This window comes from Lampris incognitus, chromosome 3 (genome assembly GCF_029633865.1).
Source record: "Lampris incognitus isolate fLamInc1 chromosome 3, fLamInc1.hap2, whole genome shotgun sequence".
Classification (NCBI taxonomy): Eukaryota; Metazoa; Chordata; class Actinopteri; order Lampriformes; family Lampridae; genus Lampris; species Lampris incognitus.
In genome coordinates this window covers 72,045,337-72,067,260 of record NC_079213.1, presented here as the reverse complement: position 1 = coordinate 72,067,260, position 21,924 = coordinate 72,045,337, and the positions used below count along the sequence as shown (strand labels likewise).

Below are 21,924 nucleotides of genomic sequence, written 5' to 3'. Positions count from 1 at the left end.
CCCTGACCTTGGCTGGGGTCGTGGCCAGGGCCTTCATTAGGGGATAAATCATAAACACCTGAGTGGCTGACCTGGGCGCAGTGCTGGGGCTCCAGTCATGTGGTACTAATTTTGGGTTGCGATGGCGTGTAAATCGGGTTAAACCAGCGCTTGCGACCCTTAGGGCTCAGAGCACATATTAAAAATTGACCACAACCCATTCACTGTCTGTGTGTGTGTGTGAATGTGTGTGTGTGAGTAAATGAGAGAGGGATAGAAAAAAAAAAGAGAGAGAGAGAGAGAGCGAGAGAGAGAGAGAGAGAGTGTGTGTACAAGGAAGGCTGCAATTTTCCTGAAAATAATGCTAGTTTGTGCCAAGCAGTTATGGGAAACAAGGCTCTACTGGTGACGATTACTTCAGAGCCATGTGGTGGACTAAATTTGCGCCATCGCTTAGTACTCACCTCTCCTGGGGCTCTCATGATTGAAGAGGATCCCGTTGACAGCAAACATGTTGTAGGCCTCTCGAAAGTTCACCACAATCCAATAGGCATAGAGCTTAGCAGCGCCTGAAAGAACATTGAGGGAAGGGAGTGTGAGTGTAGTGTGTAGATTGTATCAGAAAAAAATGAATTAATGCCCAGATACAGAGCAGAAAGAGAAAGAAGCTTCTTTCACACCAAATTCTTGGTATCTTCCTAGGTTAAGCCAGATCCCATCTTGTCTGCTATATTGTCAGCTACTTGTTTATATTGCGCTTGAAAACATAGTAAGTGGACCAAATCCTTATCGATCTGTTGCTTTTTTTCACATTGCCAGTGTCTGCATCACTTGAACTTGCTTTTTACTGTTATTACATCAGCTCCACACTGCAGCTACAGAGCAACAACACAGGGATAAATATGAGGCCGCTTCAATGCAAAGCTGTCATCTTTGCATATGCATATCTGAAATATGCTTATGCATTTTCATTTTGAATTTTCATTGGTTATGTGTTTAACTAATGTGTCAAACACAACACACTGAACAAGTGAATGCTGAAATTCTTGAAGGGACCCTTTTACACAGATAGGACCCCAGAAAATTGGTGTGCCAATGCTTAGGAAGTTTGTTTTACTGTACCTAGGACCAATTTCCAAGGATCTTGCGCCATTCATGGCAAATGAGATCCAAGTTAAAACCCCAAATTTTAGTTTGGTGTGAAAGGAGTAAGCGAGAAATACAACCCCATCTTTACAACACAGACACACATACCGCAAAAGAGAAAAGAGAGTGCAGCAGCAGCACAAAAACAATCCTGTGATTATGCAGCATGTCGTACTTCAGAGCAGGGACGTCATAAATCATAATTCATTGTAGAAAATATTCACTACACACTCCCGATGACTGACTGAAAACAGGCACATCCTGAACATTCTCCTCTTCCTTCTCTTGCCATCTTCCTCCCCCCCCCCCACCCCCTCCCTTTCTCCTGTGAGCAGGGGAATACCAAAGCGAGAGAAGCGGGTTGTCTGTTGATTAAGCCATGGGTCAGGACATAGACTGGAGGTGAAGGGAGGTCACCATAGCATCTCCATGCACCCCTCCTTACTCTAATTAATTGAGGAACAGCCCTGCATATTTTGGTATGTGCCTCCCATCCAGCTTTGGATTGAGTGCTGACAGACGAGGAAAGTGTCAGTGAGGAGAAATTTAGGCAACACAGAACATGAAACCTGATCTCTCACACACGTGTGTGCGTGTGTGTGTGTGTGTGTGTGTGTGTGTAAATGTGTGTGTATGTGTGTGTAAAGTGAGTGTTGAGTGCCATGGATACAAAGGTGTCTTTGTTTGAATGAGAGCCACTCCAATCCTGAGTCAGACGTTTGGCCTGAGGGCATGTAGAGAACTCTCAAGCTCTCCCTCGGCAATGAACACTGAAGGCCCCCTGTGTTCACACACATGCGCACATGCATGCACGCACACAACGCCCCCCCCCACACACACACACACAAATTTTATATATATACACACACACATATATACATACACACACATAGATTGACAGCTGATGATTGCTTATGGTATGAAACAGGCTTGTACTGTCTGTTAAATAATTACCACTGGATTATATAAAATATATATAAAATGTGTAAGCATGTGTGCAGATGCATGCACACATAAGTCAACACACATACTCACCCATTCATATACAAACCACAAGCACACAAACAGACATATATATATATAGTATAACTTTGAAGGATGGTGAAAAGGCAGCAAAGTTAAGTAATCCTGTGTTTATGTACAATGCATGTGGTGTGTGTGTGTGTGTGTGTGTGTGTGTGTGTGTGTGTCTGTGTGTGTGTGTGTGTGTGTGTGCGCGCACACGCGCGTGTGTGTGTGTCCATACAAAATCCTTTGAAGAATGGTGCAAGGTTAATAAAGTTAAGCAATCTGTACTTTGTGTGTGTGTGTGTGTTTTGTTACCATAAGGCGAGCGGGGATAGAAAGGCGTAGTCTCTTTCTGAGGGATCTCTTGGACTTTGCCGTACAGTTCACTGGTGGAGGCCTGGTAGAAACGCACGCTGTTGGTCAGACCACACGTCTTGATGGCATCCAGCAGGCGCAGTGTGCCTACACCATCCACATTGGCTGTGTACTCAGCCAAATCAAAAGAGATCTATGACAGAGAAAAAGAGAAAGAAAGATCATAAAATAATAAATGGCATAATAGATCAGATCAACGTCGTACAAAGTTCTCCTATGTGAACAAAATTATGGAGCAACAGCTTTTGAGATCTCTTGATGCATGCTCAATAACCCAGGTAAGAAAATCAAAGAAGGTTGAATCAGTTCATCTGGATACGTTTATTGACAGATACATTTCATCACTAACTAAGTGACATGACTGAAGATGTCACTTAGCTGAGTGATGAAATGTATCTGTCAATAAACATTGTATCCAGATGAACTGATTCAACCTTTGAGCTTTTGAGCTCATATCCCACACATAAAGCTTGTCTGATGTGAAAATATGATGAGAGGAGACAAAGATGCAAAGAGAAGAGAAAAGCAGGGAATGTGTTGTTTCTGGAGATTATCGGAATCGGAGCACATTAAAGCTAATACCTCAAACCAAACACTCCAACTCCCATAATGCCTGTGAGTACTAGTATTGGTGAGAGCCAGAAGGGGAGGGGAAATTATAGCCATTTGGGGAAATTGTGTAAAACCTAGAAATGTGTGTGTGTGTGTGTGTGTGTGTGTGTGTGTGTGTGTGTGTGCATATCTTGCTTCAATGTGTTTGCGTGAATCTGCATGCATGCTCAAGCGTGCACTTGTTTCATGTGTGCTTCCTTGTGTGTGAGCCAGGTTGGGCTCCAGGTTTGGGCTCCAGATTAGGCGTAACGGTTAAAAGCCGTGCTGGTTGTGGTCACCACACCTGGAGAATGCGGCAGGGGCCGTGTCTGTATGGAGGAAACGCTTTGGCCCTTTAGTGCTTCCACACCACCGCTATACACATCCACAGGATAAAGACCCCTTATTTCAACCAGGGACCCAAGAACACTGGGCCTCTATTCCACTTGTTGGCCGTGCACTCCATATAGAGAGACTCACATACGCTAATGCTCGCACATACACATACACTGGCACACATATGTATGCAAGCACACACAGCAGGCAGTTTTGATCAGCTTCATTTAAACTTTGCCTCACTCCATTATTCCTTCCTAAATGGCATTTAGACATTTTCATTAAAGTGGAAACAGCCAACTTTTCAACCCCCCCTCCCCCAGCCTTTCCAAGTTGTATTACTGTTTGCGGCACTGTCGCAAAGACAACCGGATCGCTTTCTGGATCTGTTTTCCTCAGAGCCTAGCTCCATGAAGAAGTGATCAACACCACTTTGGAAATAAGACAGAAGAAGCATGTTCGCTGGAGAGGTAAACTGATATTGTCATAATTTTCTATCAAATTTGGGAACAGGCAAAAGCTATCGTAATGATTTGCATTGCATACGAATAAAATAGTTTGAGTAACATTATTGCTTCGCTCAAACAAGTATATACAGCAGGGGTTGGTGTCAGGGTGGAGGGGGGAGTAACGTTACAAGAAAAGAGCATCAACACGGGGGTCTTCGGTTTGAATCCCCGTGTTACCTCCGGCTTGGTCGGGCGTCCCTACAGACACAATTGGCCATGTCTGAGGGTGGGAAGCCGGATGTAGGTATGTGTCCCGGTCGCTGCACTAGCACCTCCTCCGGTCAGTCGGGGTGCCTGTTGGGGGGGAGGGGTAACTGGGGGGAATAGTGTGATCCTCCCACGTGCTACACCCCCCTGGCAAAACTCTTCACTGTCAGGTGAAAAGAAGCGGCTGGTGACTCCACATGTATCGGAGGAGACGTGTGGTAGTCTGCAGCCCTCCCCAGATCGGCATATGGGGTGGCACAGCGACCGGGATGACTCAGAAGAGTGGGGTAATTGGCCAGATACAATTGGGGGGAAAAGGGGGGGATCCCCCCCCCCAAAAAATAAAACATTAGGAGAAAAAGCATGGAGACATGAAAGCAGATAGACAGTCTTTAGTATGTGTTGATAAAAGCGAACTGGGTTGGTAGCGTCCTTATGTTTTTACAAAATGAAAGAAATTGAACAGCTGAGACAGTCATAACATATTTTCTGTACATGGATTTTCATACAAACAAGTGGATCAACCCAACTGAATGTCGGTTTGGAACCCTCTCAATGGAGCGCTCTCCATTGAGTGAATGCCCATCCGAGTTCACTCTTATTAAACCTTATTGTTTTTGTGATATTTTATTATTTTTCTTTAGAAATGTTTGCACAAATTCCCATGAGATGGTAAATGATAGAGACATAAGATTTTGCCCATTGCTTGGTAGTTGTGTGCAAGTAGTGCCCGAGAATTATGACCCCAATCGGCCTAATGAGGATGCTTTAAAGGTCAACTTTGATCAGTCATAACTCCTGCGCCGTAAGTCTGATTTACATGAAACTTGGTACAGATATCTATCTATCCCCAGTCAACAAATCTGCCTCAAAAACTACTAAAGTCTGCCTGACTAGATTTTCTGCCATTTTGAATTTTTTGAAAAATGCATTTTTGACATGTCCCCCTAAACCTTAGACAGAGATCGTACCCAGTGGCAGACAGAATTGCACAGTGAAAGCGAAATTTATAGGGAATCAATCTAAATGCCGATTGTGTCATTATTCTATAGCCATTACACTGTGCAATCAACTTTTACTTCATAAGGATAAGCTAAAGCAAAAAAGTTGTCTATTTCCACTTTAACATCTCACACCCTAATTTTCTCTTGCCCTTTGTTCACACATAAACAGGCACATCTAAATATATTTTGTATGGCATACACACATGAACATGCCTACTCTTTTTAAATGCATATGTCGTGTCAGCGGAGAATGACAGAGGCCAGGGCCCATAAGGCAAGTTCTATGGAGCTAAGGGGAGGGTACCGGGACTGAGCCTGCTGGCCCCTGAAGATCACCAAAACAGAGCCAACAATACCTGGCTTTATATCGAGTCAAGCAGGGGCCAGACTGCACACACTAATGTACCCATGCAGAATCAATTCCCTCTCTAGTAGACGTAATGCAATCCAAGCTTTAATATGACCTCCTAACTTTTCCTTTCCTCCCTTTCTTTACTTTCCAGTTCCGCCTGCCTTCTTTTTCTTGCTTGAATATTTCTCCTCTGGCTCTGTAACGGGAGTGTCCTCCTCTCCTTGGCCCTCGTAAACCTTACTTTATATAGCTACCTCCCTTACAGAGACCTCCTCTCCATCTTGCTGTCTGTGCATGTGAGTCTGTCCATTCCTCTTGGTTTTTTCTCTGCCAACAAGGTATGCGACATTTGCGCATACGTGCACATACACATACACACACACACACACATATGTACATGCAGACTGGGGGTATCAAAACCAGCTGGGGGGTGGGGGGGTAGGTAGGGTCCAGGACAGCTTGACAACTTAAATCAAACAAATTGCCTTAATGCCTCCATTCTCTGTCATTATGTAAGGCAGGGCCTGAGCGCTGACGGTTTAAAGGCCAGATATGTGTTCACTTTGTGTGTGCGTGAGTATGCTCTTGGTCATGTGTGTGTGTGTGTGTGTGTGGCTGCTGGGGCCCCTTGGTCCAGCCCTGGCAGATATTGTTCTGTTCTGGGAAGCCAGCCAAGCTCTGTCAGCATTGGGGGTCTGCCGCCGAGCAAATATTCCGACCTTAAAAAAGCGATCCATTTAAAAGGTTCTAAATGTACAGGATACGTGCCGCGTTTGGTGGTTTCATTTCTTTCCTGCTCACACATGGCCTGTTGAAATATGTGCTTGAGAGAGGGGAATGTCACTCTGTGTGTGTGTGTGTGTGTGTGCGCGCGCGTGCGCGCGCATGTGCGTGTAAGTCAGCGAGTGTGCCTGAAGAGATGCATAAATATGAATTACATTTAGTCAGCTACGGCCTCTCTCTGCATGCCTTCTTGGCCTTGTGTCTGCTTTAACCATAAAGCATAATACTTGGGCATTATATTTTATATATACTTGTAGTAATGTAGAGCTATGGTGTGCGTTCGGAAAGAGAATAAGTGAAAAGGAGCAAGAAGAGTTTACACTCACAATAGAGAACTAATCTGTCTCCATAGAAAGTGTGACCTACACTCACACGTAGCTGTCCAAGTAGTCTACACTCACAAATAAGAAAGAAAGCCACTTTATTTTTGTGATTGTACAGTTACAATTAAATCTGATTACTGCATTTAACCCATCCTATTGTATAGGAGCAGTGAGCTGTTGTGGTGGAGCACCCGGGGACCAACTCCAGGTCTTCTTTCCACTGCCCTGCTCAGGGGCACAGACAGGAGTATTAACCCTAACATGCATGTCTTGTTGATGGTGGGAGGAAACCAGAGCCCCCGGAGGAAACCCACGCAGACATGGGGAGAACACGCAAACTCCACACAGAAGGGACCTGGGACGGCCTGGGGTTCGGCAACAGCACGAACCACTGGGCCACTGTGCCGCCCCATAACACCTTTATTTTATTGTATTCATATCTTTCTATCTTACTTGAAAGATGATATCAGGGAGAATCGACAATATTCACCAGAACACACACAAAAAAACACACACACGTAGACACTCACAGTATCTTTGATGAACTGTTTCTGCGCTCTTAGGTATTGTTTTACTTCCTTTTCCCCAGTTGGACAATGGCTAAAGGTAATCAGCTCTCTCACTCTAGCTTTGATGTCCTGTGGTTTGTTAGCTAGTTGTGTAATGCTGAACCTGCTACCGGTCCACTGGCACTGGCACACTGCAGACAGGCGTCACCATCGCAAAACACTGATCAATCAAGTGAATGGCCCCTGTGGTAAACCAACATCATGCCACAGATTCCAGTGCAATTACAGTTGCTGATGAGAGTGAGTGAGAGCAGTGGGATCACCCCCCCCCACCCCTTGCATGACTATTTCATTATTGTGGCCCATGTTGTCAAACACTGAAAATTCAGCTCAGTCTTGCCAACCTCACACAGCCAAATACAGCAATCACTAAGATGCCCCGGAGGAAGAGTGAGAGTGAGAGCAAGAGAGGGAAAGAGAGAGGAGGCAGGTAGGGAGGTAGAGAGGCACAGAGAAATGGTGAGAGAGAAGAGCGAAAGAGATGCATGGATGCAGGGAGAGAAACCACAGTTAATTACACCTTTACTCATCGCATTACAGGGAAGCTGAAATTAGAGCAGTCGTGTGTTAACAGCGCAAAGACAAACAGGCTGAATACCCTCCAGCAGAGGGAGGTTTAGCTCCCACCCACCCACAATCAGACAGATCAACTACTCTGCTTTCATCAGCTCAGCTACAGTGTCACTCATCTGTTCCGCTACAGATGTAGCTATTGTATAGGAGGTCTCACTTTTTACCACATGCATCACATGTAAAAGAAAACTACTGGTGCAGTCACTCCACCCAAATGAAAATTTAATTTTTTTGTTTTTATCAGCAGCCAGATGCCAGAATTAATGGTCAGGTGACCAATCATATCTGAGGCAAAAAATGTTGTCATACTATTTAATGCTACTTCACATAGTATGAAAACATATAAACTTCAGCAGCTGCTGTGGTTCTAATGAAACACTAATGTAAATGTGTAGGGAATGAAAGTAAAACACAGCTGTACTGTCTAAAGCACAGCTTTAATGTCTACATGTCTACATGTCAATAAACAGAATTTTGAAAGAAAATCACATTTACACCTAACAATTGTTAGCATGAATTCTGAAACCTATATATGGACCTAACCATCAGGCCAACCTCTGAAATGAGATCCAGATAAGGGAAAAGAAACTGGGGTTTAACACTTATTGTGAGTTTAGCATGGCTCCAGGTTACTCCCTTTGAGTTGTACTGACATATCCATATGCCCACAACTTTCCATGTTTTCACATGCAAACCTTGTGTAGCCTAAGCTACTGTTGCTGCATCATGCAGACCTGTGCTCGCAGCGCGCTCCACAAACATGGTTGTATCTCTGTCATCGTGTATGGGTTCATTGTGCTGAGATTGGGAGGAATGACTTATTCTCCAGTTCTGTCTTGTTGAAATTGTCATTCATACCTGTCTGCACATAAATACACACACGCCTGATAGAAAAACCACAGGACTATTTCTCCCATGCCAGTTGCCCCCCCCCACCCCCCCCCCCCCCCACCAAGAACCAGACACAATAACGCTCAAGGAGAGAAAGAGAGACATGAAGAAGAAAAATGGAGAAGAGAGTGAGCATGAAAGAGTTATATAGAGACTTTAAGAGAGTATGTTTCAAAGAGACAGACATCTGGATTTACGACTGAGCATTATCTAGTTGGAACTCGAATAATGTCTTTGATCACTGCTGTCTGCGTGTTTTAACTAGGGACCCAGTGTTCTTAAGATGGATCACAATAACAATAGCCATCTCCCAGCTGACCCAAGACCGTTCTACTAGTAACACTGAAGGCAGACTATCTGACATACACAAGTACTACTGTTGAACTGTTGCCAGAGCAAACATTACAGCCATTGCTCTTGAGCACATCAAGTCTTGATTTAACAATATGGTACACAAACTAAAGGGCATGAGTATGCACACATACCACACCCACACACAAATACAGACGCATACCAGGGATTCCCTCATAGTTAGTGCAAGTTATGTGAGACTTGTGACATCGTATCATCATTGTGGTGTTAACAGGAAACAATAAAAGGCTCTTAAGACTTAATTTTGGCATGAGCTCCTGAAAGCATGGTCAAAATATAGGAAACAACATAAATACAGTTGCAGGCCATCACAAGTCACTACAACTGCATCAATATGCCTTAGCATGGATGTGTCTGGGATCCACCTGGTGTGACATGCAAATTTGGTTTATGGGACTCATTTGCTGGGACCATAAAAGCACATTTAGAGCTTTATTTCAACTCTAAATTAAGTATTTCATTGATGGCAGTAGAGAATGCCATCTCAGTTAAAGTGGTGCCATTTGTTTTCTGCATGCTTTTCCAAGCTCATGTAACAGTGCCAACTTCCACAATGTATATGGGAAATCACTGCATCCTGGGTGATATTGCCATTAATGGGTTGACAGCAATCAACTAGGTATGTCTGAGCAGTTCCTTGTTCTTCCGAGGGGTCAGATAGACACACACAACACCAGGAAAATGTTCCCACCTCGTCTCTAAATGCTTTTTTCATCCCTATTTAAAACAGGCATGTCTTTCATTACAGCAAGTAACAGTACAGGGGCAGTTTACAGAATGAGCTGGGCATTGAAACTGAAACTGACAGACAGCATAATTGAAGGCTTAAGGAGATTAATTTAACTGTGATTCTCACACAGAAAGGCTGACAAGTGACAACAATAAGTCATCAATTTTGAAAACGAATTGGGCACGGCAGATTGATGCAAGGCTTGACATGCACTCCTCCCACTGATACAACCCCCAATGATTTTCAATCATCATCATTATCACATCTGAGTTTTGGCACTTTTGCGACTGATCTAATTACAGGGGTTTTCTGCTCAGATAGTGGAGGTTTGCTGCAGCTATGGCAATGCACAAATACAAGTTCAACACATTGAGGATGGATGGAAAGGTGGGAGTCAGAGAGATGGAGGCACTGAAAGCAGGGGCAAGTGTATATTGCGTACGTGTGGAGAGACGCATGCTGTGAGAGCTTGTGTTAGGGCAGGTACAATGAGAACTGGAGCTTGGCTGTCAAAACCCAGGATTTATGCTGTGAAGCCTGGAAAATCCCTGTGTGTGCCTCCCGGCCACTCTCGCTCTCTCCGTTTTTCTTCCTTTCTCTCTCTTTCTCTCTCTCTTTATCCATCGCACCTTGCCAAATCTGGGGTGACAGGTATCGATAGGCGCGGGCGGCCGATCTCTCCAACATGGACACCCTGTTCCCCTTTCTCGGTGCACCAACTTGCAGGGAATGTGAGGAATGCTCAAGCCAACCACATCAGTTCTTCCTACAACATCCCATCACTTTTGTTTGGTCCCAGTGATAAAATAAAGCAAGTGAGTCACGTTCAGTGAGCATTCACCCAATAAAAGTTTAATGAGGTTCAATTAATTAACAACTAGTTATGGCAAAGGACTTTTTTGCATATATCGCTATTTAACTTTGCTGTTCTGCTCAAAAAAATCAACACCATGTTGGCTGGCTAAGCGAAGACAGAGTGGATAAAAAGGCATGAGGTAAAAGAGAATGAGAATATTAGAGAAACAACAATGACAACAACAATGACAAAGAAAGCATACAGGGAAGGTACAGTCGTACACCCCATTCCATTAGCATTGGATAAGACCTCCTTGAGCGGGAACTCCCTGGAAAAGTCAATCAAGAAAGAAGAGCCCCATCATTCTTTCTTTCCTTCAATCACCCTATCTACCCTCCAGACACTTACCACCCATCAATCACTCCCGGCTCACAAACATAAACACACATGTAAACATGGCAACAGGCCTTATTACACTGGGCTGCGGTCAAGCCCCCAGGGACTGTGTGTAGCAATCACAAACACAACAGTAGACAAGCGCACACTCATGCACATGCACACTTGGGCACATGCGTGGGCTACCACACATACAAACACATAGGTTGAGCGCCTCAGCGTCTGACATGAGCCTGAGTGACTATTAAAGGGTAATTCCAGCATTCTTAAACCTAGGCCGTATCTTTCCATCATTTGGGATCTTAATGACTAAAGGGACAATGTTTTTGGAATTGGTCCAGAATCGAGCGAGAAAGCTTTCAGCCGATAGCCACGAAACGGGATGCGATGTAATCACTGGGGGCAAGCACGCGCGTCAGAGTACGTCCACTAAAAGTGCTTATTTTTGCCACTGACAGGCTCAGATTGTTATTAAAAGTGTTTGACAACATTATGGAAAAGACCCCTACAGAGATAGACTTTTTTCTTTACATTTTGCTTCTTCCAGTCTCTGTTGTAATCCCTTTTACTGCTTCTGCTACTTGCGCACAGGGGTGTAGTTTCAGATGTTTACCCAAAAAAAGTCACGCCAAGTCTTATCAGAGCTTACCATTCACTTGAAGTAGCATAATATTACATGACTAAATTACTGCTAGCAGTTCCTCTATTTCCAAAGTCATGGTTGAATATTTAGCTGGTTTTAAAAATATGGATGAGGCATTTGAATTCGATGGTTGCCCGTATTTATTTGAGCCGGAATATATGGATGAAGAGCTCCTAGAAATTGAAGGGAGGATGGGGGGGGGGGCAACAGGCAGGAGGGTGAACCAGCTTGTTCGGCTGGCAGTAGTCATCCCGGTCAGAATGGTCACTGCAGACCTGATGTCTCAGAAAGCTGAATCAGTACATCTTGACACAAAATTTAGTGGGAGAAATGCTTCATCACTCTTCTAAGTGACTTCATCAGCCTCAGCCGACTGCCGGTATCCCCAACGACTGCCGGTATCCCCAACCTTATAAACAGCATAGTTGCATAGCGACCAACACCGCCGATCAGTTGGTCCTTATGCAACTCAGTTTCGGTCATTATGCAACTGTGCTGGTCGCCAGTGGCTGAAACCGGCGACTGGTTTCATATGCAACTTGCATATAACACCGATCACAAACGCAGTTGCATAAAGACCAAAATTGGCAATCGAAACCAAAGTGTTCTCACTCAATACTGGACCAATTCCAAAAAATGTTGTCCTTATTAGTCATTTTGACCCCAAATGATGGAAAAACAGGGCCCAGGTTTAAAAATATCGGAACTACCCATTAAGTTGTGGCTCGCTGGCCTCTTTCACCAAAACTCAGCCCACTGAGAGGAATTCTCTGCCCCAAATATCAGGGAGTGAAAGACAAAACGACAGTAAAACCCCCGAGATTCAACTTCAACACAAAACTCACTTGCTGCTTTCTGAGTGTAACGATCTGAATTTAGGTGGTTGTTAAAAGCTAATTACCTCCACCATTACGATTTACCTCCCTTCATTTTTACCTAGCCAATGACTTAATATCCAACCACTTTAACAGTCACGCCTCTGAATCTTTAAATATTTCCATCATATCTCCCCCTCTCTCTAATACAAAACAAAAACAATCTCACTCATTCTTTCTGTGTGGTTGTGTGTGTGTGTGTGTGTGTGTGTGTGTGTGTGTGTGAATTAAAAAGTCAATGGTTAGGTGTGCCATAAGAGGATAAATGTTTTATATTAAACTGGATCCCAAACTGGAGGGATCTGCTATGCGATCTGATGTAACAATTGATCAAAAATGAAAGAGCTTTAAGTTTGCTGAGGCCGGATCATATGGACCAGATACCTACAGTGCAACACATCAAAGAACATCATACGACACAACACCGGCAGCAACAACACAGCTGAGCCCCATTATTCATCAGGACCAACATGGATGGTACAGCTCCCTCATTTCTCCCCCCTCTGTGCTGCTCTTTTTTCCTCGCTTTCTCTCCTCCTCTTCCACCCAAAGTGTTGCTCTCACACTCCTTATCAACTGTGTGGCAGCAGGAATCAGCTGACTTCAAAGCAAACGGTGGAGAAGAGGTGAGGAGATTGCGCCTCCTCCCCACCTCCAAACCATCACCAGTACAACTCCTGAGCACCCCCCCCCTCCCCTGCTGGGGCCAAAACTGCCCCTCCTTTAACACTTCCCCCACTGTCTCTCCTCTACCCCCAGACCTCTAACCTACAACCACCCCTCACTTCAGCTGCTTCTCCTGCTCCATTTGGTGATAATCAGGCTCCCAGCATCCTCTCTGATTAGGATGGAGGTGGGACTTTGTAACCCCCCCCTCCTCATTACCCCTCCCCACAAACCCCACTTGGACTTAGCAGCGGTTGAACTCACCCCATCCCTCTCTGAAGTGCCACACACTTGATGAATGCTGTGCTTGTGAGCAGAGGAAGTACCCCCCACCCACCCACCCTGCCCTGCCGTTCCTTAAATGATCTTTAAATAGAAGTGAAGGCTGGGGACCACCGCCCCTGCAGGTGCTACCTCTCTTTGGTTACACACACACACACGTGCATGCAAACACACCTACCACAAGAACTGACACCCATACATACATCCATACACAGATCTGCGCTCGACCACAAGAGCACCCACCAAAACACACATGTTGGCAGCCCTGGTAGCTGTCACAGAGATTTGTTACCAGACCGAAGCCAGACCCTGCTCCTCCGTAGGCCTCATTTACACAAACACCCCCTACCCAACCCTCTCGAACCTTACAGCTCAGACATACTTTCCGCACTCCACATCCACAGATAGTTGTGGAATTGTACCGGTCCCACAGACTCACACACATTTCCGTTCTACGCATACACAGTTCCCAATCCACATTCCATTCCAGTTGGTGGCGGTAATGCACCATAATGTTGTTTGCCAACCGCTATTGCCATTTGCCAGTTTCATCTCTCCCAGACATTTGCGTGATTTCTCCCATAGAATTTGGTTGTCTTTGTATTCTTTCAAAGATGGATTATATAAATGTGGGTAATGGCCAAGGACTGGATAAAAAAATGGATGTAGCCACCGTGACATGACCCATTGGTTTGTGGACTACCATTTTGAAAACTCGATTGGGCATTTTCCCGTCGCCATCTTTTTTTTTTTTAAACCAGACATGACCATATTTGGACGAGAGGATGGCGCTAAGAGGAGCAAGGGGTGGATCTGACTGAGAACCCAAGGATACTATGCATGCCCACCTGTACCAGCAACCTGACTGCACCTGGCTCTGCCGTGCGAAGTTGCATTCCAAATTTATCGCACACTAAGACAACAAGACCAACTAGAGTAAGCCATTATTCGGCAAGCATTGGGGAGGGGCAAAATAAAGGAGCACTCCTGAGGTCGTGCAGCATATGGCACACAGGAGCTGCCATTAACTGAATCCTTGCCTCGCTTTTCCCGTCAGTTCCGTTCAGTTTTAACGGCGTGTTATAATTAGACAGGACCTGGGTGTCCAGTGTACTCCCGCGCCACAGGCGACTACGTTAACCAGTCGACTAAAGGGTCCGACCTGTTAGCCAAGGGCTAGCGAGTCTATTTATCCATACATGTTATAATACCCAGCGTCCCCACGCTTCAGCATACATGTTTCCTCATGCCTCTGGGCATATGCACTTCCGATGGCCTCACGGTCTCACCATCCCATTTCTGACACCAATGTCGCGAATTTGGAGGGGCAGCCAGGGAACCACCACAGCTGGAGCACGACTACGTTAAACAGTAGACTAAAGGGTCAGCCAAGGGTTAGCAAGTCTATTTATCCGTGCACGTTACACCGGGTGGCGTGGCAGTTGGTTCGAATGCCCGTATTACCTCCGGCCTAGTCAGGCATCCCTACAGACACAATTGGCCATGTCTGCAGGTGAGAAGCTGGATGTGGGTATATGTCCTGTTCGCTATACTAGCGCCTCATCTGGTCGGTCGGAGCGCCTGTTCAGGGGGGAGGGGGAACTGGGGGGAATAGCGTGATCCTCCCATATGCTACGTCCCCCTGGCGAAACTCCTCACTGTCAGGTGAAAAGAAGCGGCTGGTGACTCCACATGTATCGGAGGAAGCATGTAGTAGTCTGCAGCCCTACCCGGATCAGCAGAGGGGGTGGAGCAGCAACTGGGACAGCTTGGAAGAGCGGGGTAATGGCCAAGTACAATTGGAGAGAAAAAAAGGGGGGGGGGATCAGGAAAAAAATAGCACGAGAGTGCTCACTCATCTAAGTGACCAATACATACTGATCAGTACTTAAGGTTTGACTCTCATCATCCACTGGAGCACAAATTAGGAGTCATCAGGACGCTGTACCACTGAGCTGACAATGTCCCCACTGACACAACGGCCGAGGAAGGGGAGAAATCCCACATTAAACATGTCCTGGTTAAGTGTGGTTATCCTAACTGGGCGTTTATCAAAGCCAGGAAGACGCCCAAACAGTGCACCAGCCGATCGAAGAGAGGAGAAGGACAACAGCTGCCTAAGTGTAAACCAGTAGTAATTCCATATGTAGTGGGAGTGTCGGAAAAGCTGGGAAGTGTATTTTCCAAACACTGCATCTCGGTTATTTCAAACCCCAAAAACACACTGCGCTGGAAATTGGTCCACCCCAAGGATCGGGTCCCTGGCACAAACAGAACAATATAGTGTACTGTGGAGGATGAAAGAAAGGAGATGAGACCACTTCTCCTTTTGACCACACAGCCGTCGGGTCGTTTATTTCCACCAACTGCAGCCTGGTGTCAGCGGTCCGGTAGGCCTGCACGTCTGTATCAGCAGCTTGGTCTGCAGGCGTGGCTGCGTAGTCGGGTCCCAAGTGGACGGCCCCCACCATCGCCCGGGAGAGACAGTCAGTGACAAAGTTGTCCTCGCTGGTGACGTGCCGGATGTCAGTGGTGAACTCCAAGATGTAAGAGAGCTGGTGCTGCTGGCGCCCAGACCATGGTTCATTGGCTTGGGCCATGGTGAACATCAGCGGCTTGTGGTCCACAAACACTGAGAACCGGCGGCCTTCCAGCAGGAACCGGAAGCGGCAGATGGCGAGAAACAGGCCAAGAAGCTGCCGGTCGAAGGTGCTGTACTTCCTCTCACTGCTGCGCAGCTGGCGGCTGAAAAAAGCAAGCGGCTGCCAAGCTCCGCCCACCCACTGCTCATACACTGCCCCCACGACATAATCTGAGGCATCCGTGGTGAGTGCTTCTGGGGCAGTTGGTGATGGGTGCGCCAACAAGGCAGCGTCAGCCAGCAGAGCCTTAGCTTCCTCAAACGCCTGGTTTCTCTCTTCCGACCAGTCCACTGAGCCCTTGGGGTCCTTACCCTTCAGACCCCCATACAGGGGATGCATGAGATGAGCCACCTGGGAATGAACTGGTTGTAAAAGTTCACCATGCCCAGGAACTCCTGCAGGGTCTTCACTGTGTTTGGACATGGGAATCTGGCGACGGCGTCCACCTTGTCGGGGAGGGGGGTTGCTCAGTCCTTTGTAACCCGGTGCTCGAGGAAATCAATGGCTGGCAGGCCCAACTGGAACTTTGCCGGGTTGATGATGAGCCCATGCTGGCTGAGCCGCTCGAACAGCTGCCAGAGGGGGACCAAGTGCTCCGCCGCGGACGTACTGGCCATGAGAATGTCGTCCAGGTAAACAAACAGGAATAGCATATCCCGCAGCAGAGTCCATGAGTTGATGAAAGGTCTGCGCAGCCCCCTTGAGCCCAACAGCATCCTCAGGAACTCGAACAGTCCAAATGGCATGATTACTACCGTTTTCAGCAGCACATCCTGCGGGCGGACCGGCACCTGGTGGTATCCACGCATGAGGTCAACCTTGGAGAAGATGACTGCCCCCGCCAAGTGCACGGAGAAGTCCTGGGTGTGTGGGACGGGATAGCAGTCTGGCGTTATGGCATTGTTGAGACCATGGTAATCGCCACATGGGCGACAGCCGGCATTAGCCTTTGTGACCATATGCAGGGGGGAGGTCCAAGGGCTGTCGGGGCGGCACATGATGCTGAGGTTATCAATGTTGGCAAACTCCTCTCTGGCGATGGCGAGCTTGGCTGGGCTGAGGTGCCGTGCATCCCCGGTGGTATGCAAGTTGGATATGCCAATGGGACCCACCTCCCCCAGCATACATGGGTAAGAGTAGAAGGAGACGGCATCAATCAAGCGGCGGTTTTTAACATCCACCAAAAGTAGAGTACCGCCACAACGTAGTAGTACTTGGTCTCATCCACGGTGATGTGGTGATGTTCCTAATAGTGAACTTGGCTTCGATGTGAGCAAACCATGCTGCTGCAGCCGTCTCCCATAAGTCGGGCAGTTTGAGCGAGACGGCGTTAGCCACTGCAGCTTCATTGGTAGCTTCATTCTCCATGGCTCAAGTCGGGGTCACCAATGTGGAGGATGAAAGAAAGGAGATGAGACCAATTCTTCTTTTGACCGCAGTACACTGTTGGGTGCCAGGAGGATTGCCGTGACTTGTACATTGGGGAAACTAAACAAACGCTGGCCAAGAGAATGGCACAACATAGGAGAGCTAACACATCAGGCCAGGACTCCACAGTCTACACCCATCTACAGGCCAGTGGCCACTCTTTCAAGGATGAAGATGTGCACATCATTGATAGGGAGGAATGCTGGTTTGAATGGGGAGGCCATCTGTGTGAAGAGAGAACGACCATCCCTGAACCGAGGGGGGCCTAAGAGTACATCTGTTGCCATCTTACAATGCTGTGATTGCAAACATTTCCAAAGCACCTGTGAATAGTACACATGGCCATTGAAACTAGATAATGGTCACATCCTTATTTGCATATGAAATTGATCATTGGTTTCGGTCGTTATGCAACTGTATTGTTAATAAGGGTGGGGATACCTGCCGTCAGATTAGACTGAAGAGGTCACTTAGATGAGTGATGAAAAGTATCTGTCAACATACGTTGTATCCAGACAAACTGATTCAACTTTGACAGGCTGTCTACTACTACTTTCGGCTGCTCCCGTTAGGGGTCGCCACAGCGGATCATCCGTTTCCATTTCTTCCTGTCTTCTGCGTCTTCCTCTGTCACACCAGCCACCTGCATGTCTTCCCTCACCACATCCATAAACCTCCTCTTTGGCCTTCCTCTTCTCCTCTTCCCTGGCAGCTCCATATTCAGCATCCTTCTCCCAATATACTCAGCATCTCTCCTCCACACATGTCCAAGCCATCTCAATCTTGCCTCTCTTGCTTTGTCTCCAAACTGTCCAACCTGAGCGGTCCCTCTAATATAATCGTTCCTAATCCTGTCCTTCGTTACTCCCAGTGAAAATCTTAGCATCTTCAACTCTGCCACCTCCAGCTCCGCCTCCTGTCTTTTCGTCAGTGCCACTGTCTCCAAACCATATAACATAGCTGGTCTCACAACCATCTTGTAAACTTTCCTTTTAACTCTTGCTGGTACCCTTCTGTCGCAAATCACTCCTGACACACTTCTCCACCCACTCCAACCGGCCTGCACTCTCTTTTTCACCTCTCTACTGCACTCCCCGTTACTTTGGACAGTTGACCCCAAGTATTTAAACTCAAGTGCCTTTGTCACCTCCACTCCTTGCATCCTGACCATTCCACTGTCCTCTCTCTCATTCACGCATAGGTATTCTGTCTTGCTCCTACTGACTTTCATTCCTCTTCTCTCCAGTGCATACCTCCACCTCTCCAGGCTCTCCTCAACCTGCACCCTACTCTCACTACAGATCACAATGTCATCTGCGAACATCATCGTCCATGGAGACTCCTGCCTGATCTTGTCCGTCAACCTGTCCATCACCACTGCAAACAAGAAAGGGCTCAGAGCCGATCCTTGATGTAATCCCACCTCCACCTTGAACCCATCTGTCATTCCAACCGCACACCTCACCACTGTCACACTGCCCTCATACGTATCCTGCACCACTCCTACATACTTCTCTGCAACTCCTGACTTCCTCATACAATACCACACCTCCTCTCTCGGCACTCTGTCATAAGCTTTCTCTAAATCTACAAAGACACAATGCAACTCTTTCTGGCCTTCTCTATACTTCTCAATCAACATTCTCAAAGCAAACATCGCATCTGTGGTGCTCTTTCGTGGCATGAACCCATACTGCTGCTCGCTGATCATCACCTCTCCTCTTAACCTAGCTTCTATTACTCTTTCCCAAATCTTCATGCTGTGGCTGATCAACTTTATACCTCTGTAGTTGTTACAGTTCTGCACATCGCCCTTGTTCTTGAAAATCGGTACCAGTATGCTTCTTCTCCACTCTTCAGGCATCCTCTCACTTTCCAGGATTGTGTTAAACAATCTAGTTAAAAACTCCACTGCCATCTCTCCTAAACATCTCCGTGCCTCCACAGGTATGTCATCAGGACCAACTGCCTTTCCACTCTTCATCCTCTTCATAGCTGCCCTCACTTCCTCCTTGCTAATCCGCTGAACTTCCTGATTCACTATCCCTACATCATCCAACCTTCTCTCTCTCTCATTTTCTTCATTCATCAGCCCCTCAAAGTATTCCTTCCACCTTCTTAGCACACTCTCCTCGCTTGTCAGCACATTTCCATCTCTATCCTTGATTGCCCTAACTTGCTGCACATCCTTTGCAGCTTGGTCCCTCTGTCTAGCCAATCGGTACAAGTCCTTTTCTCCTTCCTTAGTGTCTAATCTGTCATACAACTCACCATACGCCTTTTCCTTTGCCTTTGCCACCTCTCTCTTTGCTTTACGCTGCATCTCCTTGTACTCCTGTCTACTTTCTTTATCTCTCTTACTATCCCACTTCTTCTTTGCCAACCTTTTCCTCTGTATAATTTGCTGTACTTCCTCATTCCACCACCAAGTCTCCTTGTCTTCCTTCCTCTGTCCTGATAACACACCAAGTACCTTCCTAGCTGTCTCCCTCACTATTTCTGCAGTGGTTGTCCAGCCATCTGGCAACTCTTCACTACCACCCAGTGCCTGTCTTAACTCCTGCCTGAACTCCACACAACAGTCTTCCTTCTTCAACTTCCACCTTTTGATCTTCGGCTGTGTCTTCACTCGCTTCCTCTTCTTGGTCTCCAAAGTCATCCTACAGACCACCATCCGATGCTGCCTAGCTACGTTCTCCCCTGTCACCACCTTGCAGTCTCCAATCCCTTTTAGATGGCGCCTTCTACATAAGATATAGTCCACCTGTGTGCACTTTCCTCCACTCTTGTATGTCACCCTGTGTTCCTCCCTCTTCTTGAAATATGTATTCACCACAGCCATTTCCATCCTTTTCGCAAAATCCACCACCATCTGTCCTTCCACATTTCTCTTCTTGACTCCATACCTTCCCATCACCTCCTCATCACCTCTGTTCCCTTCACCAACATGTCCATTGAAGTCCGCTCCAATCACCACTCTCTCCTCCTTGGGTACCCTCTCCACCATGTCGTCCAACTCACTCCAGAATTCTTCTTTTTCATCCATCTTACACCCAACTTGCGGGGCATATGCGCTGATAACATTCAGCAATAAACCTTCAATTTCCAGCTTCATACTCATCACTCTGTCTGACACTCTCTTCACCTCCAACACGCTCTTGACATACTCTTCCTTCAGAATTACCCCTACCCCATTACTCCTCCCATTCACACCATGGAAGAAGAGTTTGAAGCCACCTCCGATACTCCTGGCCTTACTCCCCTTCCACCTGGTCTCTTGCACACACAGTATGCCTACCTTTCTTCTTTCCATCATGTCAGCCAGCTCTCTCCCTTTACCAGTCATAGTGCCAACATTCAAAGTTCCAACTCTCACCTCCACATGCCTACCCTTCCTCCTCTCTAGCTGCCTCTGGACATGCTTTCCCCCTCTCCTTCTCCTTCGCCCAACAGTAGCATAGTTTCCACCGACACCCTGCTGGTTAACAGTACCGGTGGCGGTCTTGGTAACCCGGGCCTCGACCGATCCGGTATGTAAGTCTTATTTATGATCCGCATATTTGATTTGGCAAAGATTTTACGCCGGATGCCCTTCCTGACGCAACCCTCCCCATTTGTCCGGGCTTGGGACCGGCACTAAGGATGCACTGGCTTGTGCATCCTCAGTGGCTGGGTTTTTTCTTTGACAGGCTGTAAATAGGTTTATTTCTGCTGTAAAGCTGGGCATTTTAACTTGGGAGTCTATGGAGCCAGGCTTCTTTTTTGCAACCAGTGGAGTCGCCCCCTGCTGACCATTAGAAAGAATGCAGGTTTAAGGCACTTCAGAATCAACTCTGTGCATAACTGTATGTAGCCCACTGACTTTCGGATTCTACTGCAGCGGTCATACCAGTTTCCTGTTTGTTGACTATTGGCAATGGCATATTTTTCGCGATGCCTGCAAGATTTACCATGGATAAATGTCAACAACATGCACAGAATTGTCGACAAACTTTCACCTGCACCTACCAGCAAACGGGTGAAAGTTTCAAGTTGTACATATCAATTTATGTCCACAATTATGAGGATGAGGATACTCATCCTCATAATTGTGGACGTAACTAATTGTTGACATTTATCCATGGTAAATCTTGCAGGCATAGCAAACGCCAACAAACAGGAAACTGGTATGACCGCTGCAGTAGAAACTGGAAGTCAGTGGACTACGGTTATGCACAGTGCCGACTGGCTTCACTTTTCAGACTCGGAGGTTGCCCCTTGGTAGCAGCGGATCTCCTTGTACAAACTCTCTTCAAAACAAGCATCCATTTTGTTATCTGGAGCATGCACAGTCAGCCCACTTGCTATGTGTACAGTCCACGCGGTCGCAAATTTTGGATTTCGCCTAGGGGTCCATGCGGACCCTCACAGATATGGGCGGATGATGACATTTACGTCACACCAAAGTG

The 21,924-nt window shown here is 46.7% G+C and overlaps 1 protein-coding gene across 1 annotated transcript in view; it reads right to left on the bottom strand.

Moving 5' to 3' along the window:
- gmds (GDP-mannose 4,6-dehydratase) overlaps window positions 1-21,924 on the bottom strand; it is a 133,898-nt gene that overhangs the window by 77,800 nt on the left and 34,174 nt on the right. Inside the window, exons 5-6 of the mRNA XM_056276796.1 lie at window positions 2,449-2,641; window positions 444-548 (exon numbers count right to left, since the gene is read on the bottom strand). Of these exons, the coding sequence (XP_056132771.1) occupies window positions 444-548; window positions 2,449-2,641 (298 nt within the window). The remainder of the gene's footprint in view (window positions 1-443; window positions 549-2,448; window positions 2,642-21,924) is intronic.